A 25,399-nucleotide genomic window follows, 5' to 3' on the forward strand; every position below is an offset into this window, starting at 1 on the left:
AAGTGAGGAGTTTTCGGTTGTTCAATTTGGCCCGCGATGGTGTTAGACAGTGATTTTCTGGGGTATTCTCACTTGTAAGCCATTTCTGTTTTACGGTATTGGCGGCCGTGGGGCGGTCGCTGCGCGAAGTTGGCCTTGATCACGTGACCGTCAAACGTCAAATCATCTCGTGCGGGGATTGCGGGGCGAGTGACGGCCGAAAAAATTCTTTCACCCCGGACGTAGTAAAATAAAATTTAAGTGCAAAAACCTGGTGCAGAATGGAGATTCGCAAGCTGATCGAGCTGCTGAGGGCGACCATCGACCCCAACCAGCGTCAGCAAGCCGAGGCCCAGCTGGAGCAGGTTTGCCGAACATGTGCTTTTTGTCTGGCGGCATTTTCACGTTTTTCGACAGATCCACAAGATCATCGGCTTCGCCCCCTCGTTGCTCTCCGTGGTGATGATGGCCGACTGCGACATGCCGGTGCGGCAGGCGGGGGCCATCTACTTGAAGAATCTCATCTCGCAGAGCTGGCAGGACAGGGAGGTTGAGGGCGGCCAGCCGCTGCCCTTCGCCATACACGAGCAGGACCGGGCCCTCATCAGAGACAGCATTGTGGATGCGGTGGTCCACGCCCCCGATCTCATTCGGACACAGCTGTGCACTTGCGTTAATAATATGGTCAAACACGACTTTCCGGGCAGGTGGACCCAAATCGTGGACAAGGTCTGATAATTGCCCAAAAAAGTATTTTACCTAAGTATTTATCAAATTCTTGTGGTCACATACCCTTTCATTTAGTCAAGTCACACAACAGAAGCGTTGTTGTCTAATTTTGGTATGAGGATCGTTTCGGTTTTATGAAATTTGGGCTATTTTGGGGTTATCACGACACAGATCTCAGGTTTAGCTTAAATAAATTAATTTTGAATATTCACTAAACCTAATTTGCAAGCTAGAAGAAATACAAACAACTTAATTTTTACTTTATAGAAAAAGGTCTCAAACATTTCATTCGTAGGTACTGTAACCTGTACTGAGGTAGTGAGAGTGCCAACAGCCTAAGTCCATTTTTTTCAAAAAATTATTAATCAAAAAAGTGAATATTTATTTAATACAGCTTCTATTTCAACCAATGCATAAAATCTTGCAATCAGCATTAATTAACAGAATAACAGATGTTTAAATGTTAGTCCAGGATAATGTTAGAGCGACAAAGTATTAAGTCGAAAGAGAGGTGAATTGTATCTAAGTAAAAAAAAATATATTGTGGAAGCAAAAAACATAAAATCATCATGTAGTAATTTGAGTCAGAATAAAATAATGCAAATCCATAGTAATAGAACAGTAGCAGCAAATTTTTACGGATATTTGGAAAACAAGGTTTTATGGCAAAAACTTTTTCTTAATACATTGTCTATTAGTATGGATATTTACGTGAAGCTCTCAAAAAAATTTTGACAACCGGAATAACAATAGCTGATCAAAGAGGGAAAAAAATTCGTATAAACAAAACCCCTGATAATGTACAAAATACATATAGAAGACAAATTAGAAGACTTTTTAAACTTTGGTAATGTTTATTTTTTATGTTTCAAGAAAAAAATGTGGAGATAAAAGCTAATTTATTTATAAATTATATGGACTATTACAGAAATCTTCTTTATTCAAAATGCTGAAGATATTCTGAAAGACAATTAACTTTCCTACTTAATAAATACAGGGTGTTCCGTTTTTATTGTTACAAATTTAAGCAGGTTATAGGATGTTCAATTTTGAGATAAAAGTTTCCTATAAACATGTATCGAAAAATATTAAATAAGGGAGCTACATCCCCTGAAAGGGGTGCATCTTTTAATGGATTTCTTCCAATATTTCTGCAACCATTGTAGATACAATTTCAAAATTTGGTACAACTGATAACCTTTATACACCCAAACGAATTCAAAGCTAAAATGTCGAAATTTTTACTCAGGGGCGTCCTAAACTGGGGGGGTTTAGGGTAAAAGTACCCTAACTATTTTGGCTGTTGGTTCGTGGCACTTTCAGCCACAAAATTCTAAATTTCATAGTTTTTTATAAAAAAAAGATCTCTTGCGTTTTTTCGATTCAGCTTACCGTTTTTAAGTAGAATCAGTTTACAATGTGTCTTACAGACTATAAAAAGGATAAAAATTAAATTTGTTTCACCGTTTAAGACATCCGTGATTAAAAATTTTGACAACTGATCTTTGAATTCGTTCAGGTGTTATCAGCTGTACCAACTTTTGTAATGTTCTCTATTCTGCAATAGTGGAAAACCCCATTAAAAAACGCATCTCTTTCAGGGGGTGTAGCTCACTTACGTAACATTTTTTGATACATGTCATAGGAAACTTTTGTCTTAAAGTTGAATATTCTATCACCTGTTTAAATTTGTAACAATAAAAACGGAACACCTGTATATTGTTAAAATGAGCTAAAGTATTAAGTCCTTTTAGTGGCTTTTATTAACTAAATAAAACAAAATCAAATATCTTTTTGTTATCTACTACCACTTACAATATGTTCCAGAACATAATGACCCTTCTAAAATGTTACGTAAAATTGTGACATTGGTTTCTAATGGACAATTTTTGTTTTAAATTATTTCTGAATATTAAGCATTTTGGGCTGTTATTTCTAGTTTCCAAACGGCAATACGTTTTGTTAGTAATAAATGTACAAGAGCATTTTTGTCTAATATAAACAGCAACATTATTGTTGATAATAGAATTGATAGGAAAATTGGTCGTTTGCATAAGTGTGTTATCAAAAATCACTTTCGAAAATGATAAAATTTTACAGTTTTGCTTGTAGCAAATAAACAAAATGATGGTATTCAATTAGGAGCAATATTAGGGCATAATTTACTCATTTCTTTGTTCGTCTAGTATTCTTTGACCCAGATTTGAAAAGGAAAGCAACAAAATGTACTTAGAAAGAAGGTATTGATAGAATGTCTTATAGTTTATTTTAACTTACATTCCAAGAAGTCTCGGTATCATCTCGCATTTGTAACTACAAAAAGCCAGACAACACATGGATTTCTTCATTCAAGTATGATAGGAGCTTGATTACCAATCAAGAAATATACAGTATGTCCCCAAATTGAGTTGACAAGACGAAAAAAATGTTTATCTTTGATTTTACGCCAAAACTGCAAAGCAAAAACTGTTTTTCCTTTGCAGTTTTCGCGTAAAATCAAAGATTTTTTTTCCTTTTGTAAACTCAATCCGAGAACATACTGCATAAATCTAGATAAATCTAGATTAGCTGAGAGCAGCCCTTCAATAAGAACAACTTAAAATTCCCTTAAAACCTCTGCTATATTGGTTAGACATTATTATATTGATTAATAAACATTTTATAAACATTTCTAATATTTTGAGTAAATCTTAAAATAAATATAAGAAATTTAAAAAATCTTGACACTTTTGTTTGTTGTTGTAACACATTATTTGGCAAACCTGTAGAATATAATTATTTAATCCGTTGGTAATTTATATTAGTTGTATAAAACCCGTTTTTTTTGTGATAAAATTGTCGCGCAATTATCACATTTGGACTATTTTGGGGTTATCACGCTGCGTCCTTGAAATGGTTGTTCAGTTTTTCTTCTTGCTTACAGATCAGCATTTACTTATCGAATCCTGACCCCAGTGGATGGCATGGATCCCTTCTCTGTCTCTACCAGTTAGTAAAAAATTTCGAATACAAAAAGGCCGACGAAAGGGGGCCTTTACACGAAGCCATGAATTTACTATTACCTCAACTTTATCAACTCATTGTTCGAATATTACCGGACGCTTCTGATCAATCGGTGCTTTTACAAAAAGAGGGTTTAAAAATTTATTTCGCCCTCACGCAGTATATGTTACCTTTAGATTTGATAACTAAAGAGGCTTTCGCGCAATGGATGGAAGTCTGTCGACAGGTAAATATTTGTCGATTAGGATTGGATTTTTTATTGAAATGATGTTCAGGTCGTCGAAAGACCCGTCCCACCGGCCGCGCTCCAACCGGATGAAGATGAAAGGCCCGACTTACCATGGTGGAAGTGTAAAAAGTGGGCGTTGCACATATTGTACCGTATGTTTGAACGTTACGGTTCTCCCGGTTTGGTTACCAAGGAATACAATGAGTTTGCTGGGTGGTATTTGCAGACTTTCAGTGCTGGTATTCTGGAGGTACTTCTAAGACAGCTTGATGGGTACAGATCGGGTCATTGGGTGCCTCCCAGAGTCCTCCAACAAACCCTCAACTACTTAAATCAGGCAGTTTCACACGCTTACACTTGGAAGATTCTCAAACCTCACATGCCGGCCATTATACAAGATGTTCTTTTCCCCCTAATGAGTTATTCGCCCGAAGATCACGAATTGTGGACTGTCGACCCACACGAATACATACGAGTGAAATTCGACGTTTTTGAAGATTTCGTTTCGCCTGTCACTGCCGCACAAACTCTGTTACACTCGTCGTGTAAAAAACGCAAAGATATGTTACAGAAAGCGATGACTATGATTACGCAAGTCTTAACCAATCCGACCACAGAACCGCCACAAAAAGACGGTGCTTTACACATGGTTGGCTCATTGGCCGATGTTCTCTTAAGGAAGAAATTCTACAGAGAACAACTTGATCAACTTTTTATTAAATACGTTTTTCCTGAATTTAACAGCGATCGAGGTCATATGAGGGCGAGGGCGTGTTGGGTTTTGCACTATTTTGCTGAATTTCCCTTCCGCCAGGAAAATGTCTTAATGGAGGCTGTTAATTTGACCGTCAGGGCTTTGCTTCACGATACAGACCTTCCAGTCAAAGTGAGATAATTGTTAATGCTTTTTTGAACGAAAGTCAACAAATTGAAATTTTATTCGCGATTCAAGCTGGCCTCGTGCGCATCTGATGCTAAATTCAACGACCATGCAGGAATTTTAAATTTAATACGTAGAGTTACGTCATGTTAAATACCTCAAGTTGTGCGATCAAATTATAGAAATAGTTTTATTAAATGTTAAACGCGTTCCGGGCATTTAAAGATTTCACTTCAAAATTTCAAAACTTGAAAATTTTCGGCCCTAGATCTTGACGGTTTATTTAACTTATAAACTACGGGGAATTTTCCAGTTTTCTTGACGACTTCCACGACCATTCATGTACGTACATTTTGGTTTAAAGTTGTGCCAAAATTGACAATTGAAAAATTTGAAATTTTCTAATATCCTCCCGAAAAGCGCACTTTCGGTCACCTCGAAAATTAGGTTCAAACCTAGGCATTTATAAATTTCCACACGCTGATTACTAACTACACCTTTTTCAAGTGTAATTCAGAAATCATCGCATATAGTTCAGATTAGTCAATTTAATTTCAGAAAGGGAAAATTATAATTCAGATCAGTCTATTGTATTTCAGAAAGTATTTATTGTAATTTGCAAGAGTAAAATGAATTTCAGAAACCACCAGATGTAATTCAGATTAATTAATTTAATTTCAGAAAGCGTAAATTGTAATTATGATTAGTCAGTTATATTTCAGAAAGTATTAATTGGAATTCAGAAACCATTACATGTAATTCAGAACAGTAAATTCAATTTCATGGTAGATGTAATTCGGAAAATATCAATTGTAATTCAGATGATTAACATACTATTATCTCAAAATTAAGGTTACACAAACACGAATTATTTTATTTTCAAAATTAAAATCACGTAAACATGATTTTTTTTGAAAAACAAGGGATTTTGATGATGTAATTTTTAAATTAAAATAATTCTGAATTACAATTAGCGAATTATTAATTACAAACTCTGAATTACAATTAACACTTTCTGAAATACCTACAATTGACTAATCTGAATAACAATTTACATTTTCTGAAATTAAATTAACTAACCTGTATTACATCTGATGGTTTTTGAATTCATTTTATTGTTCTAAATTACAATTAACACAAATACAGGGTGATTTTGAGGTATGTGCAAATATTTCAACGGTTGATAGTAGAGCTCAAAAGAAGTCAAAATAACTCAACTTGCCCTATCGGAATGTTTATAGTTTCTGCGGTAGAGGGTTTTGTTCGTCAAAAAATTTAAATTTTGCTGTACAGCCTTGAACTTCGAACTTCACCAACATAAATTGTAAACAAATATCTTAGTCTGTCGTTTTTTTTTGTAGTTTCGGTGTAATCCGTTTGAAAATTGGATTTTTTATGACATATCGATTTGGTCTTATAGATTTTTTCACACCAATTATCTACCTGACTTTTTGCAATAACTCTATTTATAGTTTTTTTTTTTGTAATCGACGTTTGAAAAATAACTAAGTTCAAATTTTTGAACGCGTTTTTGTCGAAAATTAAGACTGACGAATTAAGAAATCATAAGAAACTGCGTTAGATTATCAAATGGCAGAAATTTGGAGGCGTTGCAGATACAAACCGTTTTATTTTACACTTAAAAAATTCGTAACTTGGGAACTATCAGTTCTAAGTTGAAACCATTTGCATGCACGAAATTCTCGGTTCATTTTAAATAATATTTCGATTTTTTTAACGGTACTATTACCTAAAAATCAGTAATTCTAACACGTCAAAATCAAATTTAGCACTAGAGTAGTTCACTCAAAGGTGTAACAGTCTTAGCTTGAATCTCGAATTGAAAAAGAAATTTTATTTTTGTTCTTCAAGAAATTAACGAATTTATTATTGTTTATTAAACGTTTTATACGATATTTTCATTAAAAACCTGTACTTTCATGTAAAAAATTTATTAAAATTACAATGTGCTTGTGGTTTTGGTTAAAAAAATAGTTGTGTTGAATTGCAGGTGGAGGCGGCCATCGCGCTTCAATCTCTCTTAAATTACCAAGAGAAATCGCAGAAGTACGTCGAGCCGCAAGTCAAGCAAGTCGCCCATGAGTTACTGACGATAATCCGCGAGACCGAAAACGAAGACGTGACTGGAGTTATGCAAAAATTAGTTTGTGTTTATACTCAACAGTTGGCTCCGATAGCGGTCGAAATTTGTCAACACTTGACTGCCACTTTCAACCAAGTTTTGGACACTGATGAAGGTTCCGATGAGAAAGCCATAACAGCGATGGGTTTATTGAACACCATCGAAACATTATTGACAGTTATGGAAGAACAACCGGAAATAATGATGTTATTAGAACCGACAGTTCTTCAAGTCGTGGTTCATGTGTTACAGAACGAAGTCAAGGAGTTCTATGAGGAGATTTTAGCCCTGATTTATGACCTAACGAGCAAACACATATCGCAAGATATGTGGAAAGTGTTCGAGTTGTTGTATCAGGTGTTTATGAAGAACGGTCTTGATCATTTTACAGATATGATGCCAGCGTTACATAATTATATAACGATCGATACTCCGGCCTTCCTCAGTAACGAACAACGCCTTTTAGCTATTTACAACATGTGTAAAGAAGTCTTGAACAACGATTGTGGCGAAGATGCCGAATCGCACGCTGTTAAATTACTCGAAGTGATTTTGTTGCAATGTCAAGGCAAGGTGGATCAAGCCGTACCGATGTTGGTCGAATTGGCAGCGTCGAGGTTATTACGTGAAGTCAAAACGAGTGAATTGCGGACGATGTGCTTGCAAGTCCTAATAGCCGCTCTTTATTACAATCCGGGATTGTTGTTTTCGGTCCTTGAGAAAATGCCCAATTTTACTGATAATTTTATCAAGCAATGGTTGCACGACACGGATTGTTTTCTAGGAATACATGATAGGAAACTGTGCGTTTTAGGACTGTGCACTTTGATCACGATGGATAATAAACCGAATTGTTTGGCAGAGATGGTGCCTCGTGTGATACCTTCGTTGATTTTGTTGTTTGATGGCTTGAAGAGGGCTTACGCGGCGAAGGCGCAAGAGCAAGCCGAGGAGGAGGAAAGCGAGAGTTCGGATGGGGAGATTGAAGGAGGTGCTTGGGATTACATACGATAAATATTATTTTTTAATTATTTTGTATTTTGTAGAAGTTTTGAGTTCGGACGACGACGAGATTGACGACCAAGGTCAGGATTATTTGGAAAATCTTTCACGAAGGGCCATATCGGTGGGGAATGCGACCGGGATGGCAATCACAAGTACAATCAATGACATAGATGATGATTCCGACGATGATGATTCTGATTTTGAACCGAACGAAGAAACGATGTTGGAGGCCTTCACGACACCTCTAGATGAAGAAAATTGTCCAGTAGATGAATACGACGTATTCAAAGAAGTCATGACTAGTAAGTGTTGTGTTTAGTCTGCGGTCCGTGTTGATTGTGTTTGTTCAAGGATTGGAACGTTGTCAGCCTGAATGGTATAACGCCCTTACAGCCAATTTAACAGAACAACAAAAGAAGAATTTGGTAGATATTTGTGTGTTAGCGGATCAGAAGAAAGCAGCCAAAGAAAGTAAAAGAATTGAACAATCGGGAGGTAAATAATTCATATTGGGAAAAGAACGAGTTGTAATTTTTTGTCTAGGTTTTATGTTTACGCAACATCAAGTACCCACATCTTTCAAGTTCGGCACTCCAAAACCTTCATGAACATGACGTGGTGTATAAATTTTTTTGTGACTGAATGTAAAATTGACTGTTGCGACCAGTGAAGTGATGTACAGTTGGTAATTTAATCTTTTTTAATTTTTATTAAGTGCCTTTTTATTAAAAAAAGAACGGATGTAACGATTTAAATTTACCTAATATAGATTTAAATGAAAAATGTTTATTTTCCGTGTAGTTGTAATTATTTTCTGACTGTGTTTCTTTTTGTCTTTTTAGGTTGATTTATTAGGTCAAGACAATGTAGTAAATTACATTATTTCTATATATACATACATACTGAAAGGTGTTAAGTTATTGCATTTTAATAAAGAATTGCTTCAAATTTTTGTAGTTTTATTATGAAAAATTATCTATTTTCTTAATTAAATCTGTTACATTTCACTGAGGAGAAATTACAACACACCGTTTTGTGGTGATTTATACTGGAGTGAGATATGATCACAATTCAACAACTGAGATGAAAAAGCCAAATAAAACAACATGTTGATAGCTTTAATAAACGAAATTAGTAATAATTAGGTATGCAAGAATCACTCGAGTGTCCTCGTCAACAGGCATAAAACAGTAAACTTATAAATAAGTTCTTTACACATAAGAATCACTTGAGACAGCGGTCGAAATAAGTACTGCCAACATACCCTCCACGCATCGCCTTCTGGACGTTCTGCTCAAACAGCCTCCTGTTGGTCGTGAGCACTTCGGCCGCTTCCTTGTTGAGCGGGTCTTCCGGGTTGGGCTCGAGAAACAAATACTGCAATCCATAGACGATACTGTTGATGGTCAGTACGGGTTTCCAGTCCTCCCTTAAAATGTTCAAACACACGTTGCCTTGTTGGTCGATGTTGGGGTGGTACACCTGCGTCTCGCACTTGACTTTGGGCGGCTCGTGCGGGTAGTTGGGGCCCACTTTGAAACTGAATACGAATCTGCCGGTCTTGTAGAAGCCCTAAACGCCCCCGGATTAGCCACAAACCCCCACACTAAGCGACAACTAACCTCGTCCGGACAAATCACCAGTTTGAAAGAGAGCAAGTCGTCCGGATCGGGAAACTCGGTCGTGCAGGTCTTGGGCAGGTTCAGCTCGTTGATATCTGCAATAGGGGGGTCAAATGGGGGCGCACGGAGACTTAACGCACCTTTCGTAATCCTCAACTGGGCTGCAGAGGCTTTCTTTTGATTTCCTGGTCGCGGTGAGGCTTCTCCATCTTTTTTCTGCTGCTTTAACGAGAATAGTTTTATCATATTTATCTAGCGCGGGGGGTGGTGAGGGTTGAGAGCAACGTAATCGGAGATTTACTGTTATCACAATTTACAAAAACATGGGAAAGTGAAGTTTATTCAACAACTTTTTTGTATAGAATTTTTCGCACATCTGTCAATGTCAAAACTGTCAACGGGACTGAGTCGGACCTACAGGAATTTACTTTACCAACGGCACTAAATTTTTAAATCATAAAGCAGTTCAAAATGCCCAACTAGCCTTATTTTGCAAAAATTTATTTTTTTAAGTTTTTTTATCAAAAAAATTGTATTCCTCCTACCTATTATATTAAAATCTACTTTGTGTTTATTTTTGTTGTTTCACTCTAATTTTAGCCAAAAAGAATAATAATATTGTGCAATTTTTCTTGCATATCATTTATCAATCATTTGCTAATAATTTTATTATGTCAGTTCCTGTTAAAGATTACCAGTCACTGTGTATATTTTTTGATAATCTATCATTGTAATTATTATTGCAAATGAGACTGAGTAAAAGTATTATTTTTCTCTACACTATTATGAGTATGACTAGCAAAAAAATATTTGGGTGTAGTAAATGTAAATCATGATGAGTTTGCATAAAACAGTTTTTTTGTAGTCTTTTTGACCTTCAAAATAAATTAAAAACTCAATCATATCTCTTTATTATTACGCTCAAATCTTTAACTTGTTTGTAATCAATTTTTTCCAGAAGAATTATTACATAGTGGCATAAACAACGTTAAACACCACATAACGACTTCCTCATAATTACGATCTCTACAACGTTATTATTCATCAAGGTTGATTCCCACCGGAGATTGGGTTGAAACGAATGAGTCAACAATAGAGCAATTTATGTAACAGCTAAATTCGATAAAAAAACAAAACATTTCAAAAGTAATAATTTTATTTTTTATAATTTCTGAACAGAATAAATAATAGAGTTTTTAGAAATCAGTCTTGGGTCGCACTTCAATCCATTTCTTGATCGCTGGTAAAGAATTAACTCTTTCTCTGGCGGCCTTCAATTCCGGATAATTAGCAATAGTGTCAATTCCCGTGACCACATCGAAAACTTGCGAAACCGTCGCCCAATAAAAATCGGCCCAAGTGAGCTAAAAATTCAAATTAAAAAATTTCAACCAATTTAACGCAATTTCATACCCGTCCGAGTGCCAGATAGCCTTTATTCTTCTTGACGATTTCCTCCAAACGAGGCAAATAGTAGGGCAAAGTGTCCTTTTTGATATTCTCAATGATGACTTTCTTCTTTGCCTCATCTTGCTCGTAGAACCAAGCCGCATGTTCTAGAAATTTTTATTTTAAACAAGTTTGTAAAAAAATATGTTTAGTAGTTACTTAGGCGCAGATCGTTGATGGTGTCGACGATAGCGTCGATTTCGAGATTTTCCCAATCGTCATTTCCCACCAACTTGACTTGTTTGGCCAAATACCGGGCGATTGCGATGCTCTGGCCCACAACTTTGCCTTTGTGCTCCAAAACGGGCACTTGGCCAAACGGGAATTCTGTAAAGTTAAAACTAGAGAAGGTTTTTACATTTGAGTAAAAAATTACTTGGTTTCCATTGGGGCCACTCTTCTCTTTTGATCCGGCAGTCTTCAAAATCAATTCCGCCGTATTTCATGAGGTACCGGGAGGTTTCAGCAAGACCTCTTCCATCGAAATAAGTCAGTTTGTAAGCCGGTGCCATTGTTTCAGACCTTCACTTTCACTGGTTCAAGAGCAACTAACTGATGAGGAGTGGAGAGGTGGTTTTTATACCCACCCACCAGGCGTTATCTCTTACTTATTTTATAATGTGTTATATGTGTTTGTGTTGTTATTTTTCTAGAATGTATGGAACTAAAAGGATTACAGTAAAGTCATTTACCTCTTCAATACTTCAATGTTATCAAAGTTGGAAAATTACATCAGTTACGACTTTTTATTATGGAGAAAAGACATTTCTCGAACTCTTGTAACAGTGGAAAATTTTTTCACACCTCTGTTGTATTAATTCGTTAACGATTAAAATAATATTTATTTTTTGTTTTATGGTTTTGTGTAAATATTAACAAATTTTTCTTAGATGTGTAGTGTGATGAATGATGTTTCCTCCAGTTGAACGTTTCGACCTTGCACCATTTATTTAAGATATTTTATTTAAATTGCGTTTGATTGTAATTGATGCATTTTATTAACTTTATTTGAAATGAAATATGAGCCAAATATTTTTCGTAAAAATTTTAATTTTAGAATTAGGCGGGGTAATTCCAAATGTACAAAAGCTAGATGATATTCCAAGAAACTAAAAAAATGTGAAATCTGAAATATGGCAACCTTGAGCGAAATAGCGATCCCGCTTTTTTTTTAGACAACTAACAGTTAATAACATCATGACAATTTGTTAAGTTGAAGAAATTATACTTAAAATGTTTGTTTCAAAGTCTTTTGATGCTGCATTTGCAGCGGACCTGTAGACATTTATGCTTATGTCTATCAGAAAATCATTGACTTATGTTTATGGGAACTTTATTGAATGGTTACAATAATTATTACCCTCTATTTTTCAATAAGTTATTGTAAAATAACTTTGCCGTTCAATTTGGATAGAAAACTATAGGCATAATTATAGCTTGTTTTTTGGTAACAAATATGTATAAAAAATATACATAAAACAAGAAATATTCTAATTTGAAAACATTGTTACTGTCAAGATGCGAGAAGAGTGATGCTTCTTTTTACACACAAAGTTTTTACCACTTTTTTCAAGAAATTTTCTGTTATTTACACTAAAAATATATATCTTTGTACAGTAAATGATTGATTTATTTTTTATTCCTGACCTGACCTAACCTGATAAAAGATTGCTTGAATAGCCTTCAGTAACGAATGTTTTTAATTTTTTTTTAGTCTAGTTTGCGCTTTTTCTTTAAAGAAAAAAAAATTGAAGGAAATTTATGAAGACGTTGGACAATTCTACTTTTAAAATAAGATTTGTTATGTTTGTCAGCGAAAATTCCGGAATTTCTTCTTCTTCTTCTTCTTCTTTCTCCCTGTGGGAATAGCCTATCTCCATCCAAGGATATGTGCAGCTAGGCTTCCGGAAATGGGTAAATGGGTAGTAAGTAAGTTTATTGAAAGCAATTCACTTCCAACGGCATTTTCACCAACATTAAAAACATAGAATACACTAGCCCAGATAACGGACTATGAGAAGATGTTAACACACTCAAACGAGTTTGTTAATAGCCTTGTTAAAGACACAAAATAGTAAAACTCTTTTTGGAACCATCATAAAATATCGAAGTAAAATGTGAACAAGTTAGTTTATTCAATGAACAATGTTTTATTACTTCATAAAGAACTTGAAAATGGAGATTGAATGACTGAAAGTAGGTACCTACACCTTGTGCCATTTCAATCGCCACACTGGCAAAATCGCAACTGTGTTTTTTTAGGTAATTGATTTCTGTGTAATAGAAGAATCTGTGTAACAAATGAACACTATTGACAAATTTTGAGCCAGAAGGTTCCACCATTTCATACAGAAAAAACATTGCGAAAAGTGGCAGAATAGAGATTGAAATGGCATGATGGATAAACAACCGCCTGGTCGCCGCACATACATACATCATGTATACTGGAAATTATTACAATGTGAAAAATTTGAAATTTTTCTGATTACATTATCATAAGTAAAGTTGATAACGTTATAACAAAACAACGTTGTTGCAACGATGTAAGAATCATTCTTGCACAATATTGAGTCAGATTTTTTTATTTGCAGAGATTATTTATTTAGTTTATTTATTTAGAGAAATCTTGTATTTTTAGATGTTTTTTGATTTTTTTTTAACAAAATTCAGGCAATTTTAGATACTTATTATTTTATAAACAAGTCAAAACTGTAACAAAATAGTCCGTAAAGTACTTTACACAAAATAGTCTCTACGATGAATTAAAATTAAAAGTAGATAAGCTATCTGGTTTTATAAAATAGCATTGTTAGAAAAAAAACTCACTTTTTTCTAGTTTTAATTTAACCTGTTACCATCTCTATGGAACTAAATCTACTGGCAAAGAAGATCCCACCCTTCCCAAACTAGCTATAGTTTGTCTAAAAATATAGCGATTTTAGAATTTTCACGTATGGTACTTAACACTTTATGAGGCAGTGTTGTTAAAATTTTGAGCTACCGACTGACGGAAAGTTTGGGGTTTTCTAATATGAACCGTATAGTTGGTACCAACAATATTTGAGACTCATTATAGAATAAGACGATTACCCCCCACGGTGGTTCATGGGGCTTGAGATGCCATAAACTAATTTGCATTTCTTAGGACAGGTACGTTTCAAAGGTTTGTAGGAAGAGATGGTCCGTAACAGAAATTTGTTTTTGGGGTTTCATCAAAAAAAAAAATAAATTAATTTTAATATTCAGCTATATTTTGAGATTGTTTCTTTACAAATCTGCATTATAACTTTAATAATAAATTAATATATAAATTCCCAAATGTTTGCCTGTAATAAATTAAAAGCTTACCACGAAAATTCCTGAATACGGCTCTTTTGTAAATCTTCAGGGTAGTACCACCAGCAGTGAAAAATTATTACGGCCGACCGCAAGGCTGCTTAACCCTCAATAAAGCTTTGCATATCAATGTCAAATATTCCTGGTGACGACTATACTTTAAATTTTGTGTTTGTAATAAGTATATCTATCTATTGTGATGGTAACCATCTCTACCATAAACAACTAAAAAAGTTAAATACCCCTAAAGACCATAAAATCGCTATATCTTTAGACTAACTTTACATGATACGACCTTATTTTCGGTTTCGGAAGATCTTTGTTGTAAGTTGGGAACGGGACTAGTAATTAAATAAAAAACTATTGGTTTAAACACAATTTTATTTATATAGTTGTAATTTTTATCAAATGAGAGTTTTTGACCTAAAAATTCTGTTATTTCAAAAAACTAATAAAATAACAATAATAATAAAAATTATACAAGACAACAAAACTAAATGATTCAGGATTTTATGTACTTACCTAATTACTTTAAAATGCACGATTTAATTTTAACGAAAAGTAAATGGTTTTAAGCAAAAAACGCTTAGTTCCTTATACTGTTTGTTCAGTTGGTGTGTATTTACTTTTGAAAATATCTGAACAGAATAAATAAATGATGCAGAGTTATTTGGGTCGTACTTCGATCCATTTCTTGATCGCTGGTAAAGAATTAACTCTTTCTCTCGCTGCCTTCAGTTCCGGATAATTAGCAAGAGCGTCAATCCCCGTGACCATGTCGAAAACTGGGGAGATTGTCGCCCAGTAAAAATCGGCCCAAGTGAGCTAAAAAATGCAAATTAAAAAATTTGAACCGATTTAATGCAATTTTTTACCCGTCCGAGTGCCAAATAGCCTTTATTCTTCTTGACGATTTCCTCCAAACGGGGTAAATAGTAAGGCAAATTATCTTTTTTGAAATTATCGACTATCACCTTCTTTTTCGCCTCGTCTTGCTCATACCACCAAGCCGCAAATTCTGGTTATATTTATTTTAGCAAGTTTGTAAAAAATAAGTTTAATAGTTACTTAAGCGCAGATCGTTGATGGTGTCGATGATAGCGTCGATTTCGAGATTTTCCCAATCGTCATTTCCCACCAACTTGACTTGTTTGGCCAAATACCGGGCGATTGCCATGCTTTGACACACGACTTTACCTTTGTGCTCCAAGACGGGCAATTGGCCGAACGGGAATTCTGTAAAATCAAACTTAAAGAAAATGTTTACATTTAAGTAAAAAATTACTTGGTTTCAGTTGGGGCCATTCTTCTAGTTTGAACCGACAGTCTTCAAAATCAATTCCGCCATATTTCATGAGGAAACGGGAGATTTCGGCAAGGCCTGTGTAGTCGAAATAAATCAATTTGTAAGCCGGTGCCATTTTTTCAGACTTTCCTTTTGCCTGGTTCAAGAACAACTAACAGAAACTAACTGATCAGAAATGGAGAGGTGGTTTTTATACCCCCCCACTAGGCGTTATCTAACATTTGTTTAATAGTAAGTTCAGTGACGGCTCGTCAGGGTCCGGACCAAAGAATTTGAGAAATGAAGGATCTTTGCAAGAATTAAACATTTTTTCTTAATATTTTTGGAAAAACTTTCTTAAAAAGTATAATTAAATGCTGTTTCTTTCAAAAGAATGTTTGACCTTGCACCATTTAAAATTTGTAAGTATCTCCCACTTGAATTTAAATTACATTTGATTGTAATTGATGCTCTATTGATGCATTAGTGTTTTTTCTATAGCATGATTCAAAAGTGTCGAGTCAACTCTCGAATGGTGATAGAAGATGACTTTTATCTAAGCAAAAAAATGAATTCAGATTTTTTTCAAGCCTTTTTTGAGAAAAAAAATAACAGTCTATTTTCATATTATCACGTAGGAATTTTTTCGATGTTGTTGAAATTTGCTAGTTTGTTAAATTAGTTAATTAATACACAAATTGATGATTTTTTTCAACATGTTTATGTTAATGTTGCAAGATGTGCCGTTTCCGCTAACTAAATTCAAGAATACATGATTTGAACGGCCAAAATCTAACCTTTGATATCTCGTGAAAAAAAACTCAAACAATTTTTTTATCATGAAAACTTTTAACTCAGTTGGATGTCCTTTATCACCACCCAAGGGTTAGTCCGAGACTTTGAAATCACTCTGTATTTTGATGTAACAATGAGCATGAAAATGAAAACAGTTTCACAAAATGTAACCTTGTAACATTGTTTTTGGCAACATTTATGTAATAACTTTTGTCATCAAATTTAATTCAAAAAACGCCCAATGGAAAAAAATTGTATGAAACACACGTGTTACAATCTCTCATTAGGATATTCATGCATTGTAACACTCGTGTCACAAAGAGAGTGTTTGTAACACTTGTTTTTAATATACTATTTTTTTATATTGATTTTTGAGGTAATTTTATTAATACAAATTGAATTTCCAGCTTTTTAATTATCCACATTTTAAATTTCATGAAAATCCGTTGGCAAATAGCAGAGATGTTAGACCCGAAAGTCTTACGTGGAACACCCTGTGTATGTAAATTGAAAATGACAACACAAAACGGTAAGGCAATATTTATTTAGCTGCAAAAAAAGCCCCGCCTTATTGAAACTACATAAAACGACCTTTTCTTTCAAAACAGGAAGATTTCACAACATTTCGAAATATAACTAAAATTAATTAAAAACATCAGTTCAAAGACAATTTTATTTATACATTTTTTATTTATACATTGTATTTTTATTTTATTTATAGATAGTTGTAATTTTCATTAGATAAGAGACACAAAAAGTTGTGGGTTGTAGCAGGTTTAAAAAAAACACCAAAAACAATCAAATTTTAAGATTTTATGTTGGTGCCTAACTGCCTATTTTAAAATGCACTAATTGATTTCATGAAAAGTAAAGCAAAATACCTTAGTTCTTTTTGTTACTTGGTGTGTAACCTAATAATGTAACAGCTGAAAAAATATTTTTATTATTTAATATTTAATTTGAAAAGTAATAGATACATTTTTTATTTTTGTTAATTTCTAAACAGAATAAATGATAGAATTATTAGAAGTCAGTTATGGGTCGCACTTCAATCCATTTTTTAAGCACTGTGAAAGGATTAACTCTATATTTTGAAGCTTGTAACTCCGGATAATTAGCAATAAGAGTGTCAATCCCTGTGACCTCATCAAAAACTGGGGCGATTGTCGCACAGTAAAAATTGGCCCAAGTGAGCTAAAAATTCAAATTAAAAAAAATGCACCAGTTTATCGCTATTTTTTATTCGTGGGAGTGCCAAATAGCCTTTATTCTTCTTAACGATTTCCTCCAAACGAGGCAAAAAGTAGGGCTAAGTGTCCTTTTTCATATTCTCGACGATGACCTTTTTTTTTGGCTTCGTCTGGCTCAGAGAACCAAGGAATATGTTCTAGAACTATTTATTTATTTATTAATCTATTCTATTTCTTCTATATTTTTAAATTTTTTTCGATTACATTATCAGTTGATCGTAAACAAAACAAGAATACATTGTTGGGCAATATTTGGTAAGGGTTTTTTATTTAGAGATTATTTACCGAATCGATACTTCAATAAAAAATAATTTTCAATTTCTAAATGTCTGATTTCTCGAGAAGAGAAATGCAATGATTCAAGCAATTCTTATCTACTGATTAAAAATGACAACGCAAAATTGCGATGAATTATTTATTTAACACATTTTAAAATCATTGAATCCTAGGCTGATTCTCTAGACACTTTTTGATACCAGGATTCTCCAAAACTTTGGTTTTCAGTAGTTCAGTTCTGCCAATGTTTTGTATTCCTTTATTTTATCAATTTCAGAACTCGCGCTCCAGATTAATGCCATATACGGGAAGATACTAGAAACATGGAAAAAGATGTTAAAAAAATTTTATCTATAAAAATTTCGAAGTTATGACTATTTATTTCTGTTCAAAAAATAATTTTCCAATTTTTTTTGCTATAGACTATTAGAAGAGGAAAGAAGGAAGCAGTATCCTAAATTGTAACTCAGTTTAATGTTATTTGTGTCTTTTATTGTCTAAATCTTACAATTAAAATTAAATTACAATTGAATAATTGTATAAAAACATATACAAGATCATTAGTATCATTAAATAGGCATAAAAAAATGTCAAATGTCAAAAAATAAATGGCAAAATTTTTTGACAGATAAATTTTTTTAAACATTTTTTTCCATGTTCCTGGTATCTTAACTTACTTGAAATTTTTTTTCTAAGATGTGAGTTCTGGCGCACCCTGTATAGGAATCACCTATAATAACGACAATATTTTTGGATCATAAAAAAGTGAATGTCTATTGTCAAAAAAAACGCATTTCCTCATCTTCTTTATTGTCGGAGTAATCGGAGAAACACAGAGCTCTGGGACACTCTGTATATTTTATTTTATTTTTTGTAATACTTAATAGAAACTAGAAGTAATATTAATGCCCCTTCTAACGAATCCACTCGTTACGCTTATGGCCAAACTCTACTTGTCAGATCGTGATGACTTAACGCAACATGTTGTATATGAATCTTTACGGCGTCAGAACGGTGTAAGAATCATTGTTGCGCAATATTTTTCAGATTTTTTTCAATTGGATAGGACCTAAATTAGGCAATTTTTATCTGTATTACCTTATAAACAAGACAAAACTGTACCGGAATATTAATTTTTATTTATCTGTAATTGTCCGTAAAACAGAATTATACATATAAATAATGCAGAGTTATTATGAATCATCCTTGGGTCGCACTTCAATCCATTTCTTGATGGCTGGCAAAGAATTAACTCTTTCTCTTAGGGCCTTTAGTTCCGGATAATTAGCAAGAGTGTCAATCCCTGTGATCTCATCGAAAATTTCGGCGATTGTCGCCCAGTAAAAATCAGCCCAAGTAAGCTAAAAATTCAATTTAAGAAATTTGAACCAGTTTAACGCAAAGTCTTACCCGTCCAAGTGCCAAGTAGCCTTTATTCTTCTTGACGATTTCTTCCAAACGGGGTAAATAATAGGGCAAATTATCTTTCTTGATATTCTCAACAATCACATTCTTTTTTGCTTCGTCTTCCTCGTACCACCAAGGCCAAAATTCTGGTTAGTTTTATTTTAGACAAGTTTGTAAAAAAAATAGTTTAGTTACTTAGGCGCAGATCGTTGATGGTGTCGACGATAGCGTCAATTTCGAGATTTTCCCAATCGTCATTTCCCACCAACTTGACTTGTTTGGCCAAATACCGGGCGATTGCGATGCTCTGGCCCACAACTTTGCCTTTGTGCTCCAAAACGGGCACTTCGCCAAATGAAAATTCTATAAAATTAAACCTAGAGATCTAAGTTACATTTGAGTAAAAAATTACTTGGTTTCAATTGGGGCCATTCTTCTGTTTTGAACCGGCAGTCTTCAAAATCAATTCCGCCATATTTCATGAGGAAACGGGAGATTTCAGCAAGGCCCGTGTAGTTGAAATAAATTAATTTGTAAGCCGGTGCCATTTTTTCACAGATATTCGCATCTACTTGTTCAAACACAACTAACTGATCACAGAGATGCAGAGTTTTTATATCCAGCTACTAGGTTATCAAGCATTCATTTAATGTTGTTTAATAATGAGATCAGTGACGGCTCGTCAGAGAATTAAACATTTTTACTTATCATTTTTAAGAAAAAAAAAATATTTTTATGAAAAATGTTTTTTTCAGACAGGAATGTTTGACCTTGCATTATTTAAAATATCACCCACTTGAATTTAAATTACATTTGATTATAGTTGATACTCTATTTATTAGTTTTTTCTTTGTAATTATGTAATAACTAACAAAATTTATTTACTTTATCAATAAAAACCTGCTGGAAATTATTATGTTTTCTATTCTATTCCTTCTACATTTTTAAAATTTTTTCGATTACATTATCAGTTGATCGTAAACAAAACAAGAATTAATTTTTGGGCAATATTTTGTAAGGGTAAGGAAGAGAAATACAATGATTCAAGCAATTCTTATCTACAGATTAAAAATGACAACGCAAAATTGCAGTGAATTATTTATTTAACACATTTTAAAATCATTGAATCCTAGGTTGATTCTCTAGCCACTTTTTGATACCAGGACTCTCCAAAACTTTGGTCCTCAGTTCTGCCAATGTTTTGTATTACTTTATTATATCAATTTCGGTAAAATGTTTTAAACCTCGTAGTCCTACCACAAAGTATAAAAGACAATTTTATTTATACATTTTTTATTTATTCATTGTATTATTATTTTATTTATATTATTATTTATAGAGAGTTGTAATTTTCATCAGATAAGAGACAAAAAAAGTTGTGGGTTGTAGCAGGTTTAAAAAAAAACACCAAAAACTATCAAATTTTAAGATTTTATGTAGGTGCCTAACTGCCTATTTTAAAATGCACTCACTAATTGATTTCATGAAAAGTAAAGCAAAATACCTTAGTTCTTTTTGTTACTTGGTGTGTAACCTAATAATATAACAGCTGAAAAAATATTTTTATTATTTAATATTTAATTTGAAAAGTAATAGATACATTTTTTATTTTTGTTAATTTCTAAACAGAATTATTAGAAGTCAGTTATGGGTCGCACTTCAATCCATTTTTTAAGCACTGTGAAAGGATTAACTCTATATTTTGCAGCTTGTAACTCCGGATAATTAGCAATAAGAGTGTCAATCCCTGTGACCTCATCAAAAACTGGGGCGATTGTCGCCCAGTAAAAATTGGCCCAAGTGAGCTAAAAATTCAAATTAAAAAAAATGCACCAGTTTATCGCTATTTTTTATTCGTGGGAGTGGCAAATAGCCTTTATTCTGTTTAATGATTTCTTCCAAACGAAGCAAATAGTAGGGCAAAGTGTCCTTTTTCATATTCTCGACGATGACCTTTTTTTTTGCTTCGTCTGGCTCAGAGAACCAAGGAATATGTTCTAGAAATATTAATTTTAATCTATTCTATTTCTTCTAAGTATATTTAATTTTTTTCGATTACATTATCAGTTGATCGTAAACAAAACAAGAATACATTGTTGGGTAATATTTTGTAAGGGTTTTTTATTTAGAGATTATTTACCGAATCGATACTTCGAGAAGAGAAATTCAAGCAATTCTTATCTACAGATTAAAAATGACAACGCAAAATTGCAATGAATTCTTTATTTAACACATCTGAAAATCATTGAATCCTAGGCTGATTCTCTAGCCACTTTTTGATTCCAGGACTCTCCAAAACTTTGGTCCTCAGTTCTGCCAATGTTTTGTATTCCTTTATTATATCAATTTCGGTAAAATGTTTTAAACTTGGTAGTCCTGCCACAAAGTATAAATCTGCCCAAGTCAGCTACAATTAATGAACTTAAAAAATGTCTACAAAAATGAAAAAATAAATTACTCTTCCTACGGCTAGATAACCGTTATTTTTTTTAGCTGCAACTTCAAAACGGGTCAGAAAATATGGAAGTGTTTCTTTAAAAAGTTGTTCTTTCAAAACTTTCTTTTTTTCGTCATGAGTCTCAAAACGAAGTGGATGGAATTCTGAAAAAAATATCATTTTTTATTTTTGAGTCCTCAAAATGAGACTTTTGCAGACTTATGTAAAATAGTTAATTTGGGTACTAGTACCTAAAATACAATTTTTACGCACGAAAAAAAAACAGTCTGGTTACTATGGTGGCATAATCCTTAAAATTCGAAGCTCACCCTTTTCGAGAAATTTGATCTGCTGACATTAATCATAATTCATAAATAATAAGAAAGGTGAATGTTTTTGGAGGCTTCACAAAAAATGTTGTTTGTAACCTAAAATGTTTTTGCGGACTCATCTGCTATTATAGCAAGGATTCGTCTACAAAAACTACATATATTTTAGGTACTTAACAAAAATCACTATTTTGTTTTTTATGTTATTTAAATAAATAAATACTTGAAGCACAGTCTCTGATTGAGTCCACAATTGCATCAATCTCTAAATTTTCCCAGTCATCGTTTCCTGCAAGTTTCACCTGTTTAGCCACGTATCTCATAATTGCCACACTTTGATGGCTTTTTTTGCCTTCATGTTCTAACATAGGAAGAAAACCAAAGGGCGTTTCTAGAAAAGAAAAGTGAAAACTAAAGTGTGAAATAATGAGATTTGTTACAAACGGTCTTTAAATGCAGGCCAGTCTTCATGCAAAATTCGTACATCTTCGAATTCAACTCCTGCATAACTAAAGAGAAAACGAATTGATTCTGCCCGACCTTGGGTGGGAAAATAGGTCAATTTATACGAAGAGGCCATATGTGTTAAACTTATTATTCGCTTGATGATACGTGTTTTGAGTACTAGTGAATCACTGCTCAAGGATACATTTAATAATACGTACACCTAGATTTATCTTTTAAAAATTGAGATACGCAAAATAAATAAACAGAGGAATATTTTATTTTTAAATATTTCGTTTTCAATGTGAAAACTAAAATATGAATGAACAAAGATAATAAGAGTAATAAAAAGTAAACATATTAATTTTACAACCGGTAATGCCAGCAGCAGGTGATTTGCTATCGATTGTTCCACTAACCAATGAAAATAAAGCGGAAGAATTCAAAACTCTTACGTCTCACTACTACGTGTCGGCGCGCTGTAGATACATATACAAGTAGCAAACTTCGTCATTCGTACTCGCTTCGGCGGTACATATACTAAAATTGGAACGATACAGAGAAGATTAGCATGGCCCCTGCGCAAGGATGACACGCAAAATCGTGAAGCGTTCCACATTTTTTGAACTTTCTTGTGACTGTCAGTTTTGATTAATTATTTATTTATTTTTATCTGTTACTAAAACGTGATAGCTCCAACTCTCTCAACCCATCTAAAAATTAATTTAACTTACTCTCTCGCAGTAGCAATTTTACTAAAAGTGAAAAACGGCAAAATGCGGAGAGTAAGCAAAGATAGAAAACGAAAATTTAATCAAAAAATTGTAATTCCCCTAATGAATGAAGGCAAATCTGAGTTACCAATTTCGAAACATTTTTGAATGAAACTAAAGTCTAAAGTGATTGGTTTCTCCATGGTTACTTACACATAATGATGGCCGACCTTAAGCGGACCAATCACATCGTTGCATTAATTTTTGAATGAATCCAAAAATATAAAGTGATTGGTTTTTACATTAAAATGATGGCCGACGTTCAACTGCTCAATCACAAATTTTACAACAATCTTTACGTTAATTTCGAGGTTAAAGAAGCTTGAAACAAAAATTGGGGTATTTTTTTCTAATAGTGCATAAAACTTAAACCTTGAAATAAAAACTTTTACCTACCTTCTTTGAAATTTCAAAAAAATCTTATGAATTAAGATCTTGAAACAAAAAAAAAACAAAATTACCTAAAATCTTTAGTAGTTTTTCCACATCAAGCGATATGCAAATGGACAGAAATTAAAGTGTTTTGAAAAAATTGCTTGAATATTATTAATGAATATATTAATTTTTTGAACAGTAGAGAAATTATGTTCTGAGAAGCAACTTCAAATAGTTCAATACATATATTACGAGAAAAAAAATCTTGAAACAATAAACAAAAAGTCTATATACAAGTCTTCTTTAAACCATATTTCATCAAGTTTTAATAGAATATTACAAAAAAAATTAAAAAATAAGATTATAAAAACAGAGTTGAATTTCTAAATATTGAAAAAATGTGTGAATTTGAAACTAAAATTTGAAAACGTGTTTTTATAAATTATTTAAATTATTAAATTGTAAAACATACATTGTTGAATAAAATGTACTAATGTGTCATTTATTAATTTATTTGTTATGTATGTTATAGATAATACAGTGTGATTGAAATAGAACTTTTAGTTTAGGCAACCAGTATTACAACAACATTTTTTTTTAATAGAAGCGTAGTTCAGTAAATTGTAAAAAGTATGTTGAAATAAACCGAAATTTTTTATTTATTCATTTATTTGTTTCGTTTTATGCACTTTTTGAGTCTTTAGCACCTCTAGAAATGTAAAAAACGTTTTAGAGTAAAAATTTTTCGGTTTACCGTTGGAAAGAAAATCTCATTTTCCATCATATACAAATTCAAAATTGTAGAATTTTAAACGCGTTTTTTTACGAAACTATAAGATTTAGAGCAAAAAACTAAAAACCATTAAAACTCTCTTAAAATTATTTGTTAAGTGGCGCAAATCGGAAGTCGCTCCGGATTATGGTTCCGGGTACAGAACCATTTTTGGTTTTTTTTTGATAAAAAAATTATATCTCAAAAACTATGAGTTCTAGGTCGAAACGGTTTGTACAGGCGTATTCTCCGGTTAATTTTACATTTGGTACTATTTTTTTTATTAGAATCAAAAAATTTTGATTTTTTGGGCAAAATCGGATGCTTCTATCCCTATTCTTAACTATATTACTCAATAATATCTCAAAAACTATGCATCGTAGAGTATAAATTAACTATTTAGCGTTTACGCGTACGACTTCAAAAACATAATTTTTTTCTGTGTCTAAAATAAAAACAAAAAAATCTTCTGAATTTTGTTAACAAAATAATAAAAAATTATTTGTAGTTCTTATAAAATACCTCATAGAGAAAATAAGTTTAGAGATCGATACTCGAAATTACACTATTAAATTTATTTATAATTTATTGTTTTAATTTGTATTTATTATGTTTATAATACCCAGTGCTGTTAATATCTTTATATTTTTGATTAATAGGAGTAATAAATTACTACTATATTATTTTATCATTCTTTAATTCAATTTGTATAAAGAGTTGCCTACATCAACAATTACAACGTACCATAAAATAAATTGAATACATTTTTTAAACGGATGATTATGATTAATGAATCTCAACAACTCTGTTTACACTCTTCGCAAAAACGCTTTATCATAATTTTCATCAGCATGTTAAATTGTGTGATACATTGTTGTAAT

At 32.9% G+C, this 25,399-nt stretch overlaps 5 protein-coding genes and 1 non-coding gene across 6 annotated transcripts; 2 read left to right on the forward strand and 4 right to left on the reverse strand.

Moving 5' to 3' along the window:
• The first annotated feature begins 132 nt into the window (after positions 1–132).
• LOC123014052 (importin-7) lies at positions 133–8,916 on the forward strand. Its single transcript, XM_044412908.1, has 8 exons — positions 133–344; positions 397–708; positions 3,632–3,937; positions 3,987–4,826; positions 6,832–7,954; positions 8,010–8,270; positions 8,320–8,463; positions 8,512–8,916. Exons 1-8 carry the CDS (start codon positions 261–263, stop codon positions 8,574–8,576), a joined length of 3,135 nt encoding a protein of 1,044 aa, XP_044268843.1. The 5' UTR covers positions 133–260; the 3' UTR covers positions 8,577–8,916.
• LOC123014053 (NEDD8-conjugating enzyme Ubc12) lies at positions 8,911–9,997 on the reverse strand. The gene is made up of 3 exons (XM_044412909.1): positions 9,731–9,997; positions 9,591–9,685; positions 8,911–9,540 (listed from the first exon to the last, which is right to left on the reverse strand). The coding sequence occupies exons 1-3, from the start codon at positions 9,834–9,836 to the stop codon at positions 9,193–9,195; spliced, it is 549 nt and encodes a 182-aa protein (XP_044268844.1). The 5' UTR covers positions 9,837–9,997; the 3' UTR covers positions 8,911–9,192.
• Positions 9,998–10,728: 731 nt separating this feature from the next.
• On the reverse strand, positions 10,729–11,606 carry LOC123014399 (glutathione S-transferase-like). Its single transcript, XM_044413491.1, has 4 exons — positions 11,416–11,606; positions 11,199–11,366; positions 11,004–11,146; positions 10,729–10,954 (listed from the first exon to the last, which is right to left on the reverse strand). The coding sequence occupies exons 1-4, from the start codon at positions 11,549–11,551 to the stop codon at positions 10,787–10,789; spliced, it is 615 nt and encodes a 204-aa protein (XP_044269426.1). The 5' UTR covers positions 11,552–11,606; the 3' UTR covers positions 10,729–10,786.
• A 3,371-nt stretch (positions 11,607–14,977) lies between these two features.
• Positions 14,978–15,841, reverse strand: LOC123014400 (glutathione S-transferase-like). The gene is made up of 4 exons (XM_044413492.1): positions 15,661–15,841; positions 15,444–15,611; positions 15,251–15,393; positions 14,978–15,200 (listed from the first exon to the last, which is right to left on the reverse strand). The coding sequence occupies exons 1-4, from the start codon at positions 15,794–15,796 to the stop codon at positions 15,042–15,044; spliced, it is 606 nt and encodes a 201-aa protein (XP_044269427.1). The 5' UTR covers positions 15,797–15,841; the 3' UTR covers positions 14,978–15,041.
• A 3,257-nt stretch (positions 15,842–19,098) lies between these two features.
• On the reverse strand, positions 19,099–22,822 carry LOC123014797. Its single transcript, XM_044414073.1, has 9 exons — positions 22,599–22,822; positions 22,378–22,545; positions 21,847–21,989; positions 21,634–21,795; positions 21,047–21,193; positions 19,801–20,011; positions 19,584–19,751; positions 19,392–19,534; positions 19,099–19,342 (listed from the first exon to the last, which is right to left on the reverse strand). Exons 1-9 carry the CDS (start codon positions 22,732–22,734, stop codon positions 19,175–19,177), a joined length of 1,446 nt encoding a protein of 481 aa, XP_044270008.1. The 5' UTR covers positions 22,735–22,822; the 3' UTR covers positions 19,099–19,174.
• A 292-nt stretch (positions 22,823–23,114) lies between these two features.
• LOC123015357 lies at positions 23,115–23,221 on the forward strand. The gene has a single exon (XR_006413379.1). It is a non-coding gene; the product is annotated as a U6 spliceosomal RNA (small nuclear RNA).
• Positions 23,222–25,399: the final 2,178 nt, after the last annotated feature.

Source organism: Tribolium madens, unplaced genomic scaffold (genome assembly GCF_015345945.1).
Source record: "Tribolium madens isolate multiple individuals breed KSU strain unplaced genomic scaffold, Tmad_KSU_1.1 Scaffold_97;HRSCAF=244;Tcas5.2_LG3a, whole genome shotgun sequence".
Classification (NCBI taxonomy): Eukaryota; Metazoa; Arthropoda; class Insecta; order Coleoptera; family Tenebrionidae; genus Tribolium; species Tribolium madens.